Source organism: Oncorhynchus nerka, linkage group LG10 (assembly GCF_034236695.1).
Source record: "Oncorhynchus nerka isolate Pitt River linkage group LG10, Oner_Uvic_2.0, whole genome shotgun sequence".
NCBI lineage: Eukaryota > Metazoa > Chordata > Actinopteri > Salmoniformes > Salmonidae > Oncorhynchus > Oncorhynchus nerka.
In genome coordinates this window covers 101,776,472-101,797,362 of record NC_088405.1, presented here as the reverse complement: position 1 = coordinate 101,797,362, position 20,891 = coordinate 101,776,472, and the positions used below count along the sequence as shown (strand labels likewise).

Below are 20,891 nucleotides of genomic sequence, written 5' to 3'. Positions count from 1 at the left end.
ATTTTTTAATTTTTTAAATAAATCATTTATCTTATTTATTTATTAATGGAACGGTCCACAACCCTATACCCACCTGAATGACCCAGATACTAAGGAGAAGTCCCTAACTGTTTCATGGGCCTGCTGTAAGCAGTCTGTATGCAGCCAAAATGCAGTCAAGAGACCAAGAGCAGCACTGCCCCCTCAAGATCCTGAGCCTGCTTGGCAGGGTTGGTCCTGCAAAGCCACTGCTAATGAGAACCTTGATGACCTTGTACCTAGCCGGTGGGGATTCCGGTGGGGTGCCCCCACCCAGGCAATGGCAGTGCTGATAACACTAGCTGCAGCAACCCATGGGGAGGGGGTCACACTCGGACATTCAGAGAGGGGGTATGTTATTGTGGCCCTGGTGGCACAAAATCAAAAGTCTGACTGCATGGAGATGGTTGGGAATGTGGTCAATACGGGGGACTGTGTTCTGGGTGTTTCAGGGAAAAGGTGAACATTTGACCTCCATCATCTAATTATTTTAGCAATAAAATATATTTTTAATTTACAATCTGTAGAAGCTATGAGAATAGAAAGGTTCAATTTGTTTGTGAAGCATCACAGTACAGTTGAAAAATATATTGCAAATAGAAATCCAAAATGGATGATGTTGAGAGATTGATGGGAGAGGTTGAATGGAACTGATGGGTGGGACTGGATCTGTCTGTCTGTCTCCCGATTTTCTCCCACTCTTAACCCTTTGTAGTGTGTGAAACTACACAATGTCTTGCGGAAACAAGCACAATATTATTACAATACATTATTTCGATAAAATGTTTTTTAAAAACCCAGCCAGGTGCAAATTGGGAGTGTGGCTCCTTACCACGATCAATCAGTATAGCAAAAATAATCTCTGCTCAGAGGACCTTAGAAATAATTTTGTCAGAGAGAGAAGCTTGTGCGGAAGGAGCGTCTTCAGAGAGAGAAGCTAGTGTGGAAGGAGCGTCTTCAGAGAGAGAAGCTAGTGTGGAAGGAGCTTCTTCAGAGAGAGAAGCTAGTGTGGAAGGAGCTTCTTCAGAGAGAGAAGCTAGTGTGGAATGAGCGTCTTCAGAGAGAGAAGCTAGTGTGGAAGGAGCGTCTTCAGAGAGAGAAGCTAGTTTGGAAGGAGCATCGTCAGAGAGAGAAGCTTGTGCGGAAGGAGCGTCTTCAGAGAGAGAAGCTAGTGTGGAAGGAGCGTCTTCAGAGAGAGAAGCTAGTGTGGAAGGAGCATCTTCAGAGAGAGAAGCTAATGTGGAAGGAGCGTCTTCAGAGAGAGAAGCTAGTTTGGAAGGAGCGTCTTCAGAGAGAGACTCTAGTGTGGAAGGAGCGTCTTCAGAGAGAGAAGCTAGTGTGGAAGGAGCGTCTTCAGAGAGAGAAGCTAGTGTGGAAGGAGCGTCTTCAGAGAGAGAAGCTAGTTTGGAAGGAGCGTCTTCCACTTTGGAAGATGAAGAATTTTCACAATATGAGGACCTTGTCTCTGTCAATTTGGAGTCAGACAGTGAGTTGGTAGAAGAGGATGAGATTGACCCTCAGCCAGCCCCAGGACCAGGACCAGCCTGTCAGCAACCAGCCCCAGGACCAGGACCAGCCTGTCAGAGACCAGCCCGTCAGAAACCAGCCCCAGGACCAGCCCGTCAGCAACCATCCCCAGGACCATCCAGTCAGCAACCAGCCCCAGGACCAGTCCGTCAGCAACCAGCCCATCAGCAACCAGCCCCAGGACCAGCCTTTCAGCAACCAGCCCGTCAGCAACCAGCCCCAGGACCAGCCCGTCAGCAACCAGCCCCAGGACCATCCAGTCAGCAACCAGCCCCAGGACCAGCCCGTCAGCAACCAGCCCATCAGCAACCAGCCCCAGGACCAGCCTTTCAGCAACCAGCCCCAGGACCAGCCCGTCAGCAACCAGCCCATCAGCAACCAGCCCCAGGACCAGCCTTTCAGCAACCAGCCCCAGGACCATCCAGTCAGCAACCAGCCCCAGGACCAGCCTGTCAGCAACCAGCCCATCAGCAACCAGCCCCAGGACCAGCCTTCAGCAACCAGCCCGTTAGCAACCAGCCCCAGGACCAGCCCATCAGCAACCAGCCCCAGGACAAGCACCAACCCCAGGACCAGCCCATCAGCAGCCAGCCCCAGGACCAGCCCATCAACAACCAGCCCCAGGACCAGCCTGTCAGCAGCCAGCCCCAGGACCAGCCCATCAGCAGCCAGCCCCAGGACCAGCCCATCAACAACCAGCCCCAGGACCAGCCTGTCAGCAGCCAGCCCCAGGACCAGCCCATCAGCAACCAGCCCCAGGACCAGCCCATCAGCAGCCAGCCCCAGGACCAGCCCGTCAGCAGCCAGCCCCAGGACCAGGACCAGCCCGTCAGCAACCAACCCCAGGACCAGCCCCAGGACCAGCCAGTCAGCAACCAGCCCCAGGACCAGCCTGTCAGCAGCCAGCCCCAGGACCAGCCTGTCAGCAGCCAGCCCCAGGACCAGCCCATCAGCAACCAGCCCCAGGACCAGCCCATCAGCAGCCAGCCCCAGGACCAGCCCGTCAGCAGCCAGCCCCAGGACCAGGACCAGCCCGTCAGCAACCAACCCCAGGACCAGCCCCAGGACCAGCCAGTCAGCAACCAGCCCCAGGACCAGCCTGCCAGCAGCCAGCCCCAGGACCAGCCTGCCAGCAGCCAGCTCTCTCATCCATTTATATGCAGATGATACAGTTTTATACTCAGCTGGTCGTTCCCCGGATTTTGTGTTAAATGCTCTACAACAAAGCATTCTTAGTGTCCAACAAGCTATTTGCAATCGCCTTGAACAATACGTTGACAGGCGGATTAATATATTTTTTGTGTTTTTGGAGAACAGTTTTCGAGGGATTTTTACTGCTAAACACGTTGTGTTATAGCCACAGACACAATTTAACCAGTTTTAGAGACTTCAGAGTGTTTTCTATACACACATACTTATCATTTGCATATAGTATATTCCTGGCTTGAGTAGCAGGACTTTGAAATGTTGCGCGATTTTTATCAAAAAGCTGTGAAAATGCCCATGATCCATAAGAGGTTTTAAGAACAAAAACACAAAGGGAAAGACTGTAGAGAAAACAATACATCACGCGAAGAGATTGAGATAAAACTGTCCAGTTAGATTGTTTGTTGCAGCTCGTTCCAGTCGCCAGCTGCAGCGAACTGAAAAGAGGCGGAATCCAGGGATGTGTTTGCTTTGGGGACCTTTAACAGGATGTGACTGGCAGAACGGGTGTTGTATGTGGAGGATGAGGGCTGCAGTAGATATCTCAGATAGGGGGGAGTGAGGCCTATTAGGGTTTTATAAATAAGTATCAACCAGTGGGTCTTGAGACGGGTATACAGAGATGACCAGTTTACAGAGGAGTATAGAGTGCAGTGATGTGTCCTATAAGGAGCATTGGTGGCAAATCTGATGGCAGAATGGTAAAGAACATCTAGCCGCTCGAGAGCACCCTTACCTGCCAATCTATAAATTACGTCTCCGTAATCTAGCAGGATGGTCATCTAAATCAGGATTAGTTTGGCAGCTGGGGTGAAAGAGGAGCGATTACGATAGAGGAAACCAAGTCTAGATTTAACTTTAGCCTGCAGCTTTGATATATGCTGAGAGAAGGACAGTGTGCTGTCTAGCCGTACTCCCAAGTACTTGTATGAGGTGACTACCTCAAGCTCTAAACCCTCAGAGGTAGTAATCACAGGGGAGAGGGGCATTCTTCTTACTAAACCACATGACCTTTGTTTTGGAGGTGTTCAGAACAAGTTTAACTGACTTGCCTAGTTAAAGAAAATAAATGAAATAAAGCTGCAATCAGGTCAGTGCAGAGAGACCAGCTAGCTGCTATCAGGTCAGTGTAGAGAGACAAGCTAGCTGTAATCGGGTCAGTGCAGAGAGACAAGCTAGCTGCAATCAGGTCAGTGCAGAGAGACAAGCTAGCTCCAATCAGGTCAGTGCAGAGAGACAAGCTAGTTGCAATCAGGTCAGTGTAGAGAGACAAGCTAGCTGCTATCAGGTCAGTGCAGAGAGACAAGCTAGCTGTAATCAGGTCAGTGCAGAGAGACAAGCTAGCTGCTATCAGGTCAGTGCAGAGAGACAAGGTGGACCTCTTTCCCCTGTTTTACAACCCAGGGCCCAACGTTACTGTTGATGAGCAGCTTATGCCATTTAGGGGCCGCTGCCCCTTCAGACAGTATTTTATATACTGTCTAAACCTGCAAAATATGGAATGAAGATCTGGTGCTGCCTGTGATTCTGCTTCATCATGTGCGTGGAACTTGCAAGTGTATGTGGGGAAGCCAGATGGAGGAGCCAGATGGAGGAGCCCCTAGGAAGCTCTTTGCCACCTTCTCCTCCCTCCTGAATCCTCCTCCCCCTCCCCCCCCTCCTCCCTCTCTGCAGATGACTTCGTCAACCATTTTGAAAAGAAGGTCGACGTCATCCGATCCTCGTTTGCTAAGTCAAACGACACCGCTGGTTCTGCTCACACTGCCCTACCCTGTGCTCTGACCTCTTTCTCCCCTCTCTCTCCAGATGACATCTCGCGTCTTGTGACGGCCGGCCGCCCAACAACCTGCCCGCTTGACCCTATCCCCTCCTCTCTTCTCCAGACCATTTCCGGTGACCTTCTCCCTTACCTCACCTCGCTCATCAACTCATCCCTGACCGCTGGCTACGTCCCTCCCGTCTTCAAGAGAGCGAGAGTTGCACCCCTTCTGAAAAACCTACACTCGATCCCTCCGATGTCAACAACTACAGACCAGTATCCCTTCTTTCTTTCTCTCCAAAACTCTTGAACGTGCCGTCCTTGGCCAGCTCTCCCGCTATCTCTCTCAGAATGACCTTCTTGATCCAAATCAGTCAGGTTTCAAGACTAGTCATTCAACTGAGACTGCTCTTCTCTGTATCACGGAGGCACTCCGCACTGCTAAAGCTAACTCTCTCTCCTCTGCTCTCATCCTTCTAGACCTATCGGCTGCCTTCGATACTGTGAACCATCAGATCCTCCTCTCCACCCTCTCCGAGTTGGGCATCTCCGGCGCGGCCCATGCTTGGATTGCGTCCTACCTGACAGGTCGCTCCTACCAGGTGGCGTGGCGAGAATCTGTCTCCTCACCACGCGCTCTCACCACTGGTGTCCCCAGGGCTCTGTTCTAGGACCTCTCCTATTCTCGCTATACACCAAGTCACTTGGCTCTGTCATAACCTCACATGGTCTCTCCTATCATTGCTATGCAGACGACACACAATTAATCTTCTCCTTTCCCCCTCTGATGACCAGGTGGCGAATCGCATCTCTGCATGTCTGGCAGACATATCAGTGTGGATGACGGATCACCACCTCAAGCTGAACCTCGGCAAGACGGAGCTGCTCTTCCTCCCGGGGAAGGACTGCCCGTTCCATGATCTCGCCATCACGGTTGACAACTCCATCGTGTCCTCCTCCCAGAGCGCTAAGAACCTTGGCGTGATCCTGGACAACACCCTGTCGTTCTCAACTAACATCAAGGCGGTGGCCCGTTCCTGTAGGTTCATGCTCTACAACATCCGCAGAGTACGACCCTGCCTCACACAGGAAGCGGCGCAGGTCCTAATCCAGGCACTTGTCATCTCCCGTCTGGATTACTGCAACTCGCTGTTGGCTGGGCTCCCTGCCTGTGCCATTAAACCCCTACAACTCATCCAGAACGCCGCAGCCCGTCTGGTGTTCAACCTTCCCAAGTTCTCTCACGTCACCCCGCTCCTCCGCTCTCTCCACTGGCTTCCAGTTGAAGCTCGCATCCGCTACAAGACCATGGTGCTTGCCTACGGAGCTGTGAGGGGAACGGCACCTCAGTCCCTCCAGGCTCTGATCAGGCCCTACACCCAAACAAGGGCACTGCGTTCATCCACCTCTGGCCTGCTCGCCTCCCTACCACTGAGGAAGTACAGTTCCCGCTCAGCCCAGTCAAAACTGTTCGCTGCTCTGGCCCCCCAATGGTGGAACAAACTCCCTCACGACGCCAGGACAGCGGAGTCAATCACCACCTTCCGGAGACACCTGAAACCCCACCTCTTTAAGGAATACCTAGGATAGGATAAAGTAATCCTTCTCACCCCCCTTAAAAGACTTAGATGCACTATTGTAAAGTGGCTGTTCCACTGGATGTCATAAGGTGAAAGCACCAATTTGTAAGTCGCTCTGGATAAGAGCGTCTGCTAAATGACTTAAATGTAATGTAAATGTAACCAAAGGATGTGGGTTGTCCTGGTCGTGACACAGAGACTCCGTGGCCACAACATCACGTGATAACTTTTTTACTTCTCACAAGCTGGGACAGGTGCTCCTCAAGAGGAAGCTGATGATGGTAGGAACAGTATGAAAAAACAAGCCAGAGCTTCCACCTCAGCTGAATACACGGAACAGACCTGTCAATTCCTCTAAGTTTGTGTTCACTGCTGACACATTCCTAGTGTCCTACGTGCCAAAGAAAGGCAAAAATGTGGTACTCATGAGTACGCTGCATAGGGATGGGAGATTCTATGGCCAGGAACATAATAAAACAGAAATTGTGATGGCCATGGACAATTTTATTTGACCTCTTTTACCCCCTTCCTATTTTCAATGACGGTCTGGGAACAGTGGGTTAACTGCCTGTTCTAGGACAGAACAACAGATTTGTACCTTGTCAGCTCGGGGGCTTGAACTTGGGACCTTTCGGTTACTAGTCCAACGCTCTAACCACTAGGCAACCCTGCCGCCCCACAATGCAACAAGAGGAGAGGTGGACAATTTAGACAAGCTGGTGATTGGCTACAGCTGCAAGAGAAGAACCCTACGCTGGCCACTTGTGATATTCTTCAATATGTTGGACATCTCGGCGTACAACGCGTTGGTCATCTGGACGGCGTTGAACCCAGATTGGAACAGAGGGAAGCTCCAGAGGAGTCGGCTCTTTCTAGAGGAGCTGGGCAAGTCATTGGTAAGACCTCACATCCAGAGGAGTCGGCTCTTTCTCGAGGAGCTGGGCAAGGCATTGGTAAGACCTCACATCCAGAGGAGACAGCTCTTTCTAGAGGAGCTGGCCAAGTCATTGGTAAGACCTCACATCCAGAGGAGACAGCTCTTTCTAGAGGAGCTTGGCAAGGCATTGGTAAGACCTCACATCCAGAGGAGTCGGCTCTTTCTCGAGGAGCTGGGCAAGGCATTGGTAAGACCTCACATCCAGAGGAGACAGCTCTTTCTAGAGGAGCTTGGCAAGTCATTGGTAAGACCTCAAATCCAGAGGAGTCGGCTCTTTCTAGAGGAGCTGGGCAAGGCATTGGTAAGACCTCAAATCCAGAGGAGGCAACATATCCCAAGGACCCCAGCTTCTGCAGCCATTGTTAGGAGGGTTCAGGAGGATGCTGGTGCCCCATCCGCCCGACCCACAGAACCAACAACTCCAATACCAGAAGTAAGAGTGAGTGATGTTGTTGCATGTGTGTGTGTCTGACTCTCCTACCTTGGCCTGATGTAACTATATATGTGAGTGAGTGAGTGAGTGAGTGAGTGAGTGAGTGAGTGAGTGAGTGAGTGAGTGAGTGAGATGTTAGTAAAATTCCTGAACTAAGTGTTTTCATCGTTCTAGATGTAGCCGGTAGCAATAAGAAGAAGCGCTGTGATGTGTGTGGTCCCAAGAAGGACAGGAAGACACAGTACACATGCATCAAGTGCAATAAATACATTTTGCAACACACACAGTAAACCTCTGTCCCTCATGCGGTGTGTTGACCGGCCTTAATTTGTGTTCAATGGGGCTCATTTATCATTTCCATAATATACTGTATGTAAATGTTGTTCTTCCAATTGGTTCAGTTCAAAGCAATAAACATCAATAGTGATGAAAACCCTGTTTCAATTATATTTGTTCAAGTTAAACATTTATTCCACCCATGTTTTGACTATAATTGCTTTTTTGTTCACATTTTATTAAAAAGAAAACTCATATTATTAGCTTTTATTGATAAATGTGATCTAGCAGGAAAATGGCAAGTATTAACCATGAATGCTGTCTGCTTGTACTTGATAAAAGTCTACATCTAAGTATTAAGTATTTTTAGGTAAATTGTTATGGCTGTATAACCCAATAATGATGTGGGTCCATCAGACCCGCGACATTGGGCGAAAAACTAAAACATGAACACCACAGAAGGGCGTTTGAGCCAATCAGTTGTGTTGTGACAAGGTAGGGGGGTAAAAAGACAAACGTCCATATTATGGCAAGAACAGCTCAGTTAATCAAAGACAAATGTCCATATTATGGCAAGAACAGCTCAGTTAATCAAATACAAACGTTCATATTATGGCAAGAACAGCTCAGTTAATCAAATACAAACGTCCATATTATGGCAAGAACAGCTCAGTTAATCAAAGACAAACGTTCATATTATGGCAAGAACAGCTCAGTTAATCCAAGACAAACGTCCATATTATGGCAAGAACAGCTCAGTTAATCAAAGACAAACGTCCATATTATGGCAAGAACAGCTCAGTTAATCAAAGACAAACGACAGTCCATCATTACTTTAAGACAAGAATGTCAGTTAATCTGGAAAATGACAAGAACTTTGAAGGTTTCTTCAAGTGCAGTCGCAAAAACTATCAAGCGCTATGATGAAACTGTCTCTCATGAGGACCGCCATAGGACAGGAAGAGGAAGAAAGGAAGAGGATGAGTTTAGCAGCTCAAATTAATGCTTCACAGTTCAGGTAACAGACACATCTCAACATCAACTGTTCAGAGGAGACAGCGTGAATCAGGCCTTCATGGTCGAATTGCTGCAAAGAAACCACTACTAAAGGACACCAATAATAGGAAGAGACTTTCTTGGGCCAAGAAACACGAGCAATGGACATTAGACTGACAGACAAAATGAGAAGAAAAAAATCCAGAAAATCACATTGTAGGATTTTTAATTAATTTTATTTGCAAATTATGGTGGAAAATAAGTATTTGCAAGTGGTACCGGAGCACCAAGTCTCGGTCCAAAAGACTTCTTAACAGCTTCTACCCCCAAGCCATAAGACTGCTGAACAGCTAATGAAATGGCGACCTGGGCAAGTTGCATTGTTCCTTCTTTAACGCTGCTGCCACTCACTGTTTATTATCTATGAACAGTCACATGTACATATGACCTCAATTACCTCGACTAACAATGACCCCAAGCATATTTCCAAAGTTGTGGCGAATTAGCTTAAGGATAACAAAGTCAAGGTATTGGAGTGGCCATCACAGAGCCCTGACCTCAATCTAATAGAACATTTTTGGGCAGAACTGAAAAAGCGTGATCGAGCAAGGAGGCCTACAAACCTGACTCAGTTACACCAGCTCTGTCAGGAGGAATGGGACAAATTCACCCAACTTATTGTTGGAAGCTTGTGGAAGGCTACCTGAAACATTTGACCCAAGTTAAACAATTTAAAGGCAATGCTACCAAATACTAATTGAGTAAACTTGTGACCCACTGGGAATGTGATGAAAGAAATAAAAGCTGAAAAAAATCATTCTCTCTACTATAGCCGCAGTCTGAGGTCCTGAACACTCTGGAGCAGGTTTTCAATGACATGCAAAAATCGCTGAAGTTGGAGACTTTTATCTCCCTCACCAACTTCAAACATCTGCTATCTGAGCAGCTAACCGATCGCTGCAGATGTACATAGTCTATCGGTAAATAGCCCACCCAATTTACCTACCTCATCCCCATACTGTTTATATTTATTTACTTTTCTGCTCTTTTGCACACCAGTATCTCTACCTGTACATGACCATCTGATCATTTATCACTCCAGTGTTAATCTGCAAAATTTTAATTATTCGCCTACCTCCTCATGCCTTTTGCACACATTGTATATAGACTGCCCCTTTTTTTCTACTGTGTTATTGACTTGTTAATTGTTTACTCCATGTGTAACTCTGTGTTGTCTGTTCACACTGCTATGCTTTATCTTGGCCAGGTCGCAGTTGTAAATGAGAACTTGTTCTCAACTAGCCTACATGGTTAATTAAATAAAGGTGAAATAAAAAATATAAAAAATATTCTGACATTTCACATTCTTAAAATAAAGTGGTGATCCTAACTGACCTAAATCAGGGAATTTTTACTGGGATTAACTGTCAGGAATTGTGAAAAACTGAGTTTAAATGTATTTGGCTAAGGTGTATGTAAACTTCCCACTTCAACTGTATCACGGTAACAGTAACTGATGTGTCCCAGTGCATTCAGAAAGTATTCAGACCCCCTTTTCCACATTTTGTTATGTTACAGCCTTATTCTAAAATTGATTGCATTGTTTTTTCCCCTCATCAATCCACACACAAACACCCTTAATGACATCACAATACCCCTTAATGAAATTACAATACCCCTTAATGACATCACAACACCCCTTAATGACATTACAATACCCCTTAATGACATCACAACACCCCTTAATGACATTACAATACCCCATAATGACATCACAATACCCCTTAATGACATCACAATACCCCATAATGACAAACCAAAAACAGGTTATTAGAAATGTTTGTACATTTTATTCAGACCCTCAGTACTTTGTTGAAACCCCTTTGGCAGCGATTACAGCATCGAGTCTTCTTGGGTTTGACGCTACAGGTTTGGCACACCAGTATATGGAGAGTTTCTCATTCCTCTCTGAAGCTCCTTTCATGCTCAGGTTGGATGGGGAGTGTTGCTGAACAGCTATTTTCAGGTTTCTTCAGAGATGTTCGATCGGGTTCAAATCCGAGCTCTGGCTGGGCCACTGAAGGACTTTCAGAGACTTGTCCCGAAACCACTCCTGCATTGTCTTGGCTGTGTGCTTAGGGTCATCGTCTTGTTGGAAGGTGAACCTTAGCCGCAGTCTGAGGTCCTGAACACTCTGGAGCAGGTTTTCATCAAGGCTCTCTCTGTACTTTTCTCTGTTCATCTTTGGTTCGATTCTGACAAGTCTCCCAGTCCCTGCAATGAAAAACATCCCCACAGCATGATGCTGCCACCACCATGCTTCACTGTAGGGTGGTCCCAGGTTTCCACCAGATGTGACGCAGAGCATTCAATCCAAAGAGTTCTATCTTGGTTTCACCAGACCAGAGAATCTTGTTTCTCATGGTCTGAAAGTCTTTAGGTGCCTTTTGGCAAACTCCAAGCAGGCTTTCATGTGCCTTCCGTCTGGTTACTCAGCATCGCAGTGCTAAAGGCATCACTACAGACCCTGGTTCGATTCCAGGCTTTATCACAACCGGCCGTGATTGGGAGGCCCATAGGACAGCACACAATTGGCCCAGCGTCATCTGAGTTAGGGTTTTGCTTTCATTGAAAATAAGAATTTGTTCTTAACTGACTTGCTTAGTTAAATAAAGGTTAAATAAAAAAAAATAGAAAAGGCCTGATAAAGAGTGGATCAAGAATATCTCTGCACTTTGCTCAGAGAATCTTGTTTCTCTTAGCTGCCTTTTGGCAACCTCCAAGCGGGCTGTAATGTGCCTTTTACTGAGGAGTGGCTTCTGTTTGGCCACTCTACCATAAAGGCCTGATTGGTGGAGTGCTGCAGATATGGTTGTCCTCCTGGAAGGTTCTCCCATCTCCACAGAGGAACTCTGTATCTCTGTCAGAGTGACCATTGGATTATTGGTCACCTTCTTGGTCACCTCCCTGACCAAGATCCTTCTCCCCCGATGGCTCAGTTTGGCCGGGCGTCTTGGTGGTTGCAAACTTTATTTCAGAATGATGGAGGCCACTGTGTTCTTAGGGACCTTCAATGCTGCGGAAATGTTTTGGTTCCCTTCCCCAGAACACAATCCTGTATCAGAGCCCTACAGATAATTCCTTTCGACTTCTTGGATTGGTTTTCGCTCTGACATTCACTGTCAACTGTGGGACCTTATATAGACAGGTGTGTGCCTTTCCAAATCATATGTCCAATTAATTTAAGTTACCACGGGTGGACTCCAAGCAAGTTGTAGAAACATCTCAAGGATGTTTCTTAAGGATGATCAATGGAAACAACACCCGAGCAACATTTTGAGTCTCATAGCAAAGGGTGTGAATACTTGTGCAAATAAGGTTTTTATTTTGAAAACATTTGCAAAAATGTCTAAAAACCTGTTTTGGCTTTGTCATTATAAGGTATTGTGTGAAGATTGATAATGAAGAAATGTAATTTGATCCATTTTAGAATAAGGCTGTAACGTAACAAAATGTGGAAAAAAGGGAAGGGGTCTGAATACTCTCTGAATGCATATGAATAACCTCAGTAAACATTTAATTTGGGAGGTATTTCATCTGTTACAAGTCTCCAAATCAGACATAAACAAACTTTCATGACATATAATTAGGCCTCCCCATTATTTTGTATAAAATTGTGCAAACTCCAAACATATCGCAGTGCATGTTGGGATATCACTTCGCTCTGAAGCCTTGCTGGCCCAGCTGAAGTGGCTATATAAGGGTCTAATTTTCACTCCATCAGCTTTGAAACACGAAATTGCGCATGAATGTGTAAATGGAGGGCCAAGGATCGAGGAGAAGAGGATGTTTGAAATCAGCGCCTCTGTCTTCTGGAGAGGTGGATATGGAGGGAACTTGCAATGACATTCAATCAGCTCCCCAATATAATAATAATAATATATTACATTTAGCAGACACTTTTATCCAAAGCGACTCACAGTCATGCGTGCATACCTTTTACGTATGAGTGGTCCCTGGAATTGAACCCACTACCCTGGTGTTAGAAGCACTCTACAAATTTGCTCTACAAATTGAACAACAGAGGACCAGCATAGCCCCGTTCCACTCCCTCTTACTCTTCTCCAGGGTCTGTCTCCTCTCCTCTCTTCACCCTCTCCTCCTCTCCTTCCTCTATAGTTTGAACCAGTTTTCTCTTCCTATCTTCTCCTCCCTTCACATCATCCCCAGTCCTCTCCTCCTCTCCTCCCTCTATGGTTTGTAGCAGGCAGAGCAGGTCCCAGGTTGTGAGTTGTCTAGCTATGGTTTGTAGCAGGCAGAGCAGGTCCCAGGTTGTGAGTCATTTAGTTTTGGAGAGATGGTGTCTGGGACCACTGACTTTAGGAAATCATTCTCTGTAGCCATGATGTGTTTCACCAGGAAGTTTGCTGCCTCGCTGATGTTGGTGTTCTCCTAAAGGGACACGGCAGAGTAAAACAACAAGGTTAAAAGCCAGTACTCTGTTGCCTCGTTAGGGTTAAACAAAAACAGGTGCTACGTTAACATGGTTCAGTTACTTATATAAACACATTTTCATTGTATGAAATGGCTATGTTTTTCTTGATCCTCACAGTGCATTCGGAAAGTATTCAGGCCCTGTTATGCAGGTGAGTGAGGACCCAAAAGCGATTTAACAGAAACAGAGTCTTTTAATGTCCAAACAGGGAAAACATAAATCCTCTATCTTTACAGGAGAGTCCCCCTTCTAGTAGTAGAGGAGAATAGCAGGGCTAGCGGCAACAGACTGCTGGTCCCTCCGGGTAGGCGCGGGCCGTAGAGGACAGAGACACCTGCTCACACGCAGCATCTGATGAAGAGGCAGATTACGACAGGACGGGACAAGGGCAAAGCAAACAAGAATCCGACAAGGACAGACGCAGAAACAGAGAGAGAAATAGAGACATAATCAGAGGGCAAAAGAGGGGACAGGTGTGAGAGAGTAAACGAGGTCGTTAGGAGAATGAGGAACAGCTGGGAGCAGGAACGGAACGATAGAGAGAGAGAAAGTAACCTAATACGACCAGCAGGGGGAAATGAAGAGAAGAGAAAGCACAGGGACAAGACATAACATGACAATACATGACAGTACCCCCCCACTCACCGAGCGCCTCCTGGCGCACTCGAGGAGGAAACCTGGCGGCAACGGAGGAAATCATCGATCAGCGAACGGTCCAGCACGTCCCGAGATGGAACCCAACTCCTTTCCTCAGGACCGTACCCCTCCCAATCCACTAGGTACTGATGACCACGGCCCCGAGGACGCATGTCCATAATCTTCCGGACCCTGTAGATAGGTGTGCCCTCGACAAGGACGGGGGGGGAGGGGGCGGGAGACGAACGGGGGCGCGAAGAAAAGGCTTGACACAGGAGACATGGAAGACCGGGTGGACGCGACGAAGATGTCGCGGAAGAAGAAGTCGCACTGCGACAGGATTAACGACCTGCGAAATACGGAACGGACCAATGAACCGCGGGGTCAATTTGCGAGAAGCTGTCATAAGGGGAAGGTTACGAGTGGAGAGCCATACTCTCTGACCGCGACAATACCTAGGACTCTTAGTCCTACGCTTATTAGCGGCTCTCACAGTCTGCGCCCTATAACGGCAAAGTGCAGACCTGACCCTCTTCCAGGTGCGCTCACAACGTTGGACAAAAGCCTGAGCGGAGGGGACGCTGGACTCGGCGAGCTGGGACGAGAACAGAGGAGGCTGGTACCCGAGGCTACTCTGAAAAGGAGATAGCCCGGTCGCAGACGAAGGAAGCGAGTTGTGAGCGTATTCTGCCCAGGGGAGCTGTTCTGCCCAAGACGCAGGGTTTCGAAAGGAAAGACTGCGTAAGATGCGACCAATCGTCTGATTGGCCCGTTCTGCTTGACCGTTAGACTGGGGGTGAAAACCGGAAGAGAGACTGACGGAAGCCCCAATCAAACGGCAAAACTCCCTCCAAAATTGAGACGTGAATTGCGGACCCCTGTCCGAAACGGCATCTGACGGAAGGCCATGAATTCTGAAAACATTCTCAATGATGATTTGTGCCGTCTCTTTAGCAGAAGGAAGCTTAGCGAGGGGAATAAAATGAGCCGCCTTAGAGAACCTATCGACAACCGTTAGAATAACAGTCTTCCCCGCTGACGAAGGCAGACCGGTAATAAAGTCTAAGGCGATGTGAGACCACGGTCGAGAGGGAATGGAAAGCGGTCTGAGACGGCCGGCAGGAGGGGAGTTACCGGACTTAGTCTGCGCGCAGTCCGAACAAGCAGCCACGAAACGACGCGTGTCACGCTCCTGAGTGGGCCACCAGAAACGCTGGCGAATAGAAGCAAGCGTACCCCGAACGCCGGGGTGGCCGGCTAACTTGGCAGAGTGAGCCCACTGAAGAACGGCCAGACGAGTAGGAACGGGAACGAAAAGAAGGTTCCTAGGACAAGCGCGCGGCGACGGAGTGTGAGTGAGTGCTTGCTTTACCTGCCTCTCAATTCCCCAGACAGTCAACCCGACAACACGCCCCTCAGGGAGAATCCCCTCGGGGTCGGTGGAGGCTACTGAAGAACTGAAGAGACGGGATAAAGCATCAGGCTTGGTGTTCTTTGAGCCCGGACGATAAGAAATAACGAACTCGAAACGAGCGAAAAACAGCGCCCAACGAGCCTGACGCGCATTAAGTCGTTTGGCAGAACGGATGTACTCAAGGTTCTTATGGTCAGTCCAAACGACAAAAGGAACGGTCGCCCCCTCCAACCACTGTCGCCATTCGCCTAGGGCTAAGCGGATGGCGAGCAGTTCGTGGTTTCCCACATCATAGTTACGTTCTGACGGCGACAGGCGATGAGAAAAATACGCGCAAGGGTGTACCTTATCGTCAGAATGGGAGCGCTGGGACAGAATGGCTCCCACGCCCACCTCTGACGCGTCAACCTCGACAATGAACTGTCTAGAGACGTCAGGTGTAACAAGGATAGGAGCGGATGTAAAACGCTTCTTGAGGAGATCAAAAGCTCCCTGGGCGGAAACAGACCACTTAAAGCACGTCTTGACAGAAGTAAGGGCTGTGAGAGGAGCTGCCACCTTACCGAAATTACGAATGAAACGACGATAGAAATTCGCGAAACCGAGAAAGCGCTGCAGCTCGACACGTGACTTAGGGACGGGCCAATCGCTGACAGCTTGGACCTTAGCGGGATCCATCTGAATGCCTTCAGCGGAAATAACAGAACCGAGAAATGTGACGGAGGAGACATGAAAAGCGCACTTCTCAGCCTTCACATAAAGACAATTCTCTAAAAGGCGCTGGAGGACACGTCGAACGTGCTGAACATGAATCTGGAGTGACGGTGAAAAAATCTGGATATCGTCAAGGTAAACGAAAACAAAGATGTTCAGCATGTCTCTCAGTACATCATTCACTAATGCCTGAAAGACAGCTGGAGCGTTAGCGAGACCGAACGGCAGAACCCGGTATTCAAAGTGCCCTAACGGAGTGTTAAACGCCGTTTTCCACTCGTCCCCCTCCCTGATGCGCACGAGATGGTAAGCGTTACGAAGGTCCAACTTAGTGAAAAACCTGGCTCCCTGCAGGATCTCGAAGGCTGAAGACATAAGGGGAAGCGGATAACGATTCTTAACCGTTATGTCATTCAGCCCTCGATAATCCACGCAGGGGCGCAGGGTCCCGTCCTTTTCTTAACAAAAAAAAACCCGCTCCGGCGGGAGAGGAGGAAGGGACTACGGTACCGGCGTCGAGAGCTACAGACAAATAATCTTCGAGAGCCTTACGTTCGGGAGCCGACAGAGAGTATAGTCTACCCCGGGGGGGAGTGGTACCCGGAAGGAGATCAATACTACAATCATACGACCGGTGAGGAGGAAGGGAGGTGGCCCTGGACCGACTGAAGACCGTGCGCAGATCATGATATTCCTCCGGCACCCCTGTCAAATCACCAGGCTCCTCCTGTGAAGAGGGGGCAGAAGAAACAGGTGGAATAGCAGACATTAAACACTTCACATGACAAGAGACGTTCCAGGAGAGGATAGAGTTACTAGACCAATTAATAGAAGGATTATGACACACTAGCCAGGGATGGCCCAAAACAACAGGTGTAAAAGGTGAACGAAAATCAAAAAAGAAATGGTTTCGCTATGATTACCAGAGACAGTGAGGGTTAAAGGTAGCGTTTCACGCTGAATCCTGGGGAGAGGACTACCATCCAAGGCGAACATGGCCGTGGGCTCCCCTAACTGTCTGAGAGGAATGTCATGTTCCCGAGCCCAGGCTTCGTCCATAAAACAGCCCTCCGCCCCAGAGTCTATCAAGGCACTGCAGGAAGCTGCCGAACCGGTCCAGCGTAGATGGACCGACAAGGTAGTACAGGATCTTGAAGGAGAGACCTGAGTAGTAGCGCTCACCAGTAGCCCTCCGCTTACTGATGAGCTCTGGCTTTTACTGGACATGAAATGACAAAATGACCAGCGGAACCGCAATAGAGACAGAGGCGGTTGGTGATTCTCCGTTCCCTCTCCTTAGTCGAGATGTGAATACCCCCCAGCTGCATGGGCTCAGCACCTGAGCCAGTGGAGGAAGATGGTAGTGATGCGGAGAGGGGGGAAACGGATAACGCGAGCTCTCTTCCACGAGCTCAGTGACGAAGATCTACCCGTCGTTCTATACGAATAGCGAGTTCAATCAAAGAATCCACGCTGGAAGGAACCTCCCGGGAGAGAATCTCATCCTTTACCTCCGCGTGGAGACCCTCCAGAAAACGAGCGAGCAATGCCGGCTCGTTCCAGTCACTGGAGGCAGCAAGAGTGCGAAACTCTATAGAGTAGTCCGTTATGGATCGATTACCTTGACATAGGGAAGACAGGGCCCTGGAAGCTTCTTTCCCAAAAACTGAATGATCAAAAACCCGTATCATCTCCTCCTTAAAGTTCTGATACTGGTTAGTACACTCAGCCCTTGCCTCCCAGATTGCCGTGCCCCACTCACGAGCCCGTCCAGTAAGGAGAGATATGACGTAGGCGATACGAGCTGTACCCCTGGAGTACGTGTTGGGCTGGAGAGAGAACACAATATCACACTGGGTGAGGAACGAGCGGCATTCAGTGGGCTCCCAGAGTAACACGGTGGGTTATTAATTCTGGGCCCGGAGACTCGGAAGCCCTGGAAGTAGCCGGTGGATCGAGGCGGAGATTGTGAATATGTTTCGAGAGGTCGGAGACTTGGGCGGCCAGGGTCTCAACGGCATGTCGAGCAGCAGACAATTCCTGCTCGTGTCTGCCTAGCATCGCTCCCTGGATCTCGACGGCTGAGTAGAGAGGATCCGAAGTCGCTGGGTCCATTCTTGGTCGGATTCTTCTGTTATGCAGGTGAGTGAGGACCCAAAAGCGATTTAACAGAAACAGAGTCTTTTAATGTCCAAACAGGGAAAACATAAATCCTCTATCTTTACAGGAGAGTCCCCCTTCTAGTAGTAGAGGAGAATAGCAGGGCTAGCGGCAACAGACTGCTGGTCCCTCCGGGTAGGCGCGGGCCGTAGAGGACAGAGACACCTGCTCACACGCAGCATCTGATGAAGAGGCAGATTACGACAGGACGGGACAAGGGCAAAGCAAACAAGAATCCGACAAGGACAGAAGCAGAAACAGAGAGAGAAATAGAGACATAATCAGAGGGCAAAAGAGGGGACAGGTGTGAGAGAGTAAACGAGGTCGTTAGGAGAATGAGGAACAGCTGGGAGCAGGAACGGAACGATAGAGAGAGAGAAAGTAACCTAATACGACCAGCAGGGGGAAACGAAGAGAAGAGAAAGCACAGGGACAAGACATAACATGACAATACATGACAGGCCCCTTGACTTTTTGCAAATTTTGTTACGTTACAGCCTTATTCTAAACTTGATTCAATTATATTTTTCCTCATTAATCTACAAACAATATAGAATAATGACAAAGCGAAAACGTGTTTTTAGAAATCTTTGTAAATTCATTAAAACATTTTTTTTTTCAGTCCCTTTGCTATGAGACTTGAAATTCAGCTCAGGTGCATCCTGTTTCCAATGATCATCCTTGAGATGTTTCTACAATTTGATTGGAGTCCATCTGTGGTAAATTCAATTGGTTGGATATGATTTGGAAAGGCACACACCTGTCTATATAAGGTCCCACAGTTGACAGGGCATGTCAGAGAAAAATCCAAGCCATGAGGTCGAAGGAATTGTCTGTAGAGCTCCGAGACAGGATTGTGTTGAGGCACAGATCTGGGGAAGGGAACCAAAAATATTCTGCAGCATTGAAGGTCCCATAGAACACAGTGTTCTCCATCATTCTTAAATGGAAGAAGTTTGGAACCACCAAGACTAGATCCTAGATCTGGATGCCCAGCCAAACTGACCAATCGGGGTGGAATCATGGAGGTGACCAAGAACCCAATGGTCACTCTGACAGAGCTCCAGTGTTGCTCTCTGAAAATACCTGTGCAGCAGTGCTCCCCATCCAACCTGACAGAGCTTGAGAGGATCTGCAGAGAAGAATGGGAGACACTCCTCAAATAAAGGTGTGCCAAGCTTGTAGTGTCATACCCAAGAAGACTCAAGGCTGAAATTGCTGCCGAAGGTGCTTCAACAAAGTACTGAGTAAAAGGTCTGAATGCTAAATGTGATATTTCGTGTTTTTATTTTTAAAAAGGTTTCTAAAAACCTGTTTCTGCTTTGTCATCGTGGGGTATTGTGATGTCATCGTGGGGTATTGTGATGTCATCGTGGGGTATTGTGATCTCATCGTGGGGTATTGTGATGTCATCGTGGGGTATTGTGATGTCATCGTGGGGTATTTTGTGAAGATTGATTAGAAAAAAAACGTTCATCCATTTTAGAAGGCTGTAACGTAACAAAATGTGTAAAAAGCCAAAGGGGTCTGAAAACTTTCCGTATCCACTGTCCACAGGTAAAACAGCCTGGTTCAACTGATTTAGAGGCAGTGGAAATGTGTAGTGACTGTCTGACTGGACAAGCAGCTTAGCCCATGACCTCAATGACCTCTGACCCCTGTAGAACCTCCTAACCCTAAACCCTATCCCTAACCTTAACCCTAACCCTAAACCCTGTGACTGTCTGACTGGACAGCAGCTTAGCCCATGACCTCAATGACCTCTGACCCCTGTAGAACCTCCTAACCCTAAACCCTATCCCTAACCTTAACCCTTAACTTAACCACTCAGAATTAATGCCTAAACTAAAGTTTTAGTTTCACTTTTGTGGAATCTGACTGACAGCTAAGAAACATGGCGTAATTCTGTTGCTGCAGTTACACCACTGGTTGGCATTTTATTTGGAAATTAAGTTGATGTATTTGTATTTATTTATTACATTTTAACCTTTATTTAACTAAGCAAGTCATTTAAGAACAAATTCTTATTTACAATGACCTACCAAAAGGCCTCCAGCGGGGATTAAAAATAAAAAATAAATACAATTAAAATATAGGACAAAAAACACACATCACGACATGCGAGACACCACAACACTACATAAAGTGAGACCTAAGACAACATCATAGCATGGCAGCAACACAACATGACAACAACATGGCAGCAACACAACATGACAACAACATGGTAGCAACACAACATGACAACAACATGGCAGCAACACAACATGACAACAACATGGCAGCAACACAACATGACAACAACATGGTAGCAGCACAACATGACAACAACATGGTAGCAATACAAGATGGCAGCAGCATGGTAGCAACACAACATGACAACAACATGGTAGCAACACAACATGACAACAACATGGCAGCAACACAACATGACAACAACATGGCAGCAACACAACATGACAACAACATGGTAGCAACACAACATGACAACAACATGGCAGCAACACAACATGACAACAACATGGCAGCAACACAACATGACAACAACATGGTAGCAATACAAGATGGCAGCAGCATGGTAGCAACACAACATGACAACAACATGGTAGCAACACAACATGACAACAACATGGCAGCAACACAACATGACAACAACATGGCAGCAACACAACATGACAACAACATGGCAGCAACACAACATGACAACAACATGGCAGCAACACAACATGACAACACAACA

The 20,891-nt window shown here is 47.8% G+C and overlaps 1 protein-coding gene across 1 annotated transcript in view; it reads right to left on the bottom strand.

Annotated features, from left to right (window-relative positions):
• Window positions 1–7,988: 7,988 nt before the first annotated feature.
• Window positions 7,989–20,891, bottom strand: part of rab38b (RAB38b, member of RAS oncogene family) — a 32,136-nt gene continuing 19,233 nt past the window's right edge. Inside the window, exon 5 of the mRNA XM_029650231.2 lies at window positions 7,989–13,184. Within this exon, the coding sequence (XP_029506091.1) occupies window positions 13,032–13,184 (153 nt within the window). The 3' untranslated portion in view covers window positions 7,989–13,031. The remainder of the gene's footprint in view (window positions 13,185–20,891) is intronic.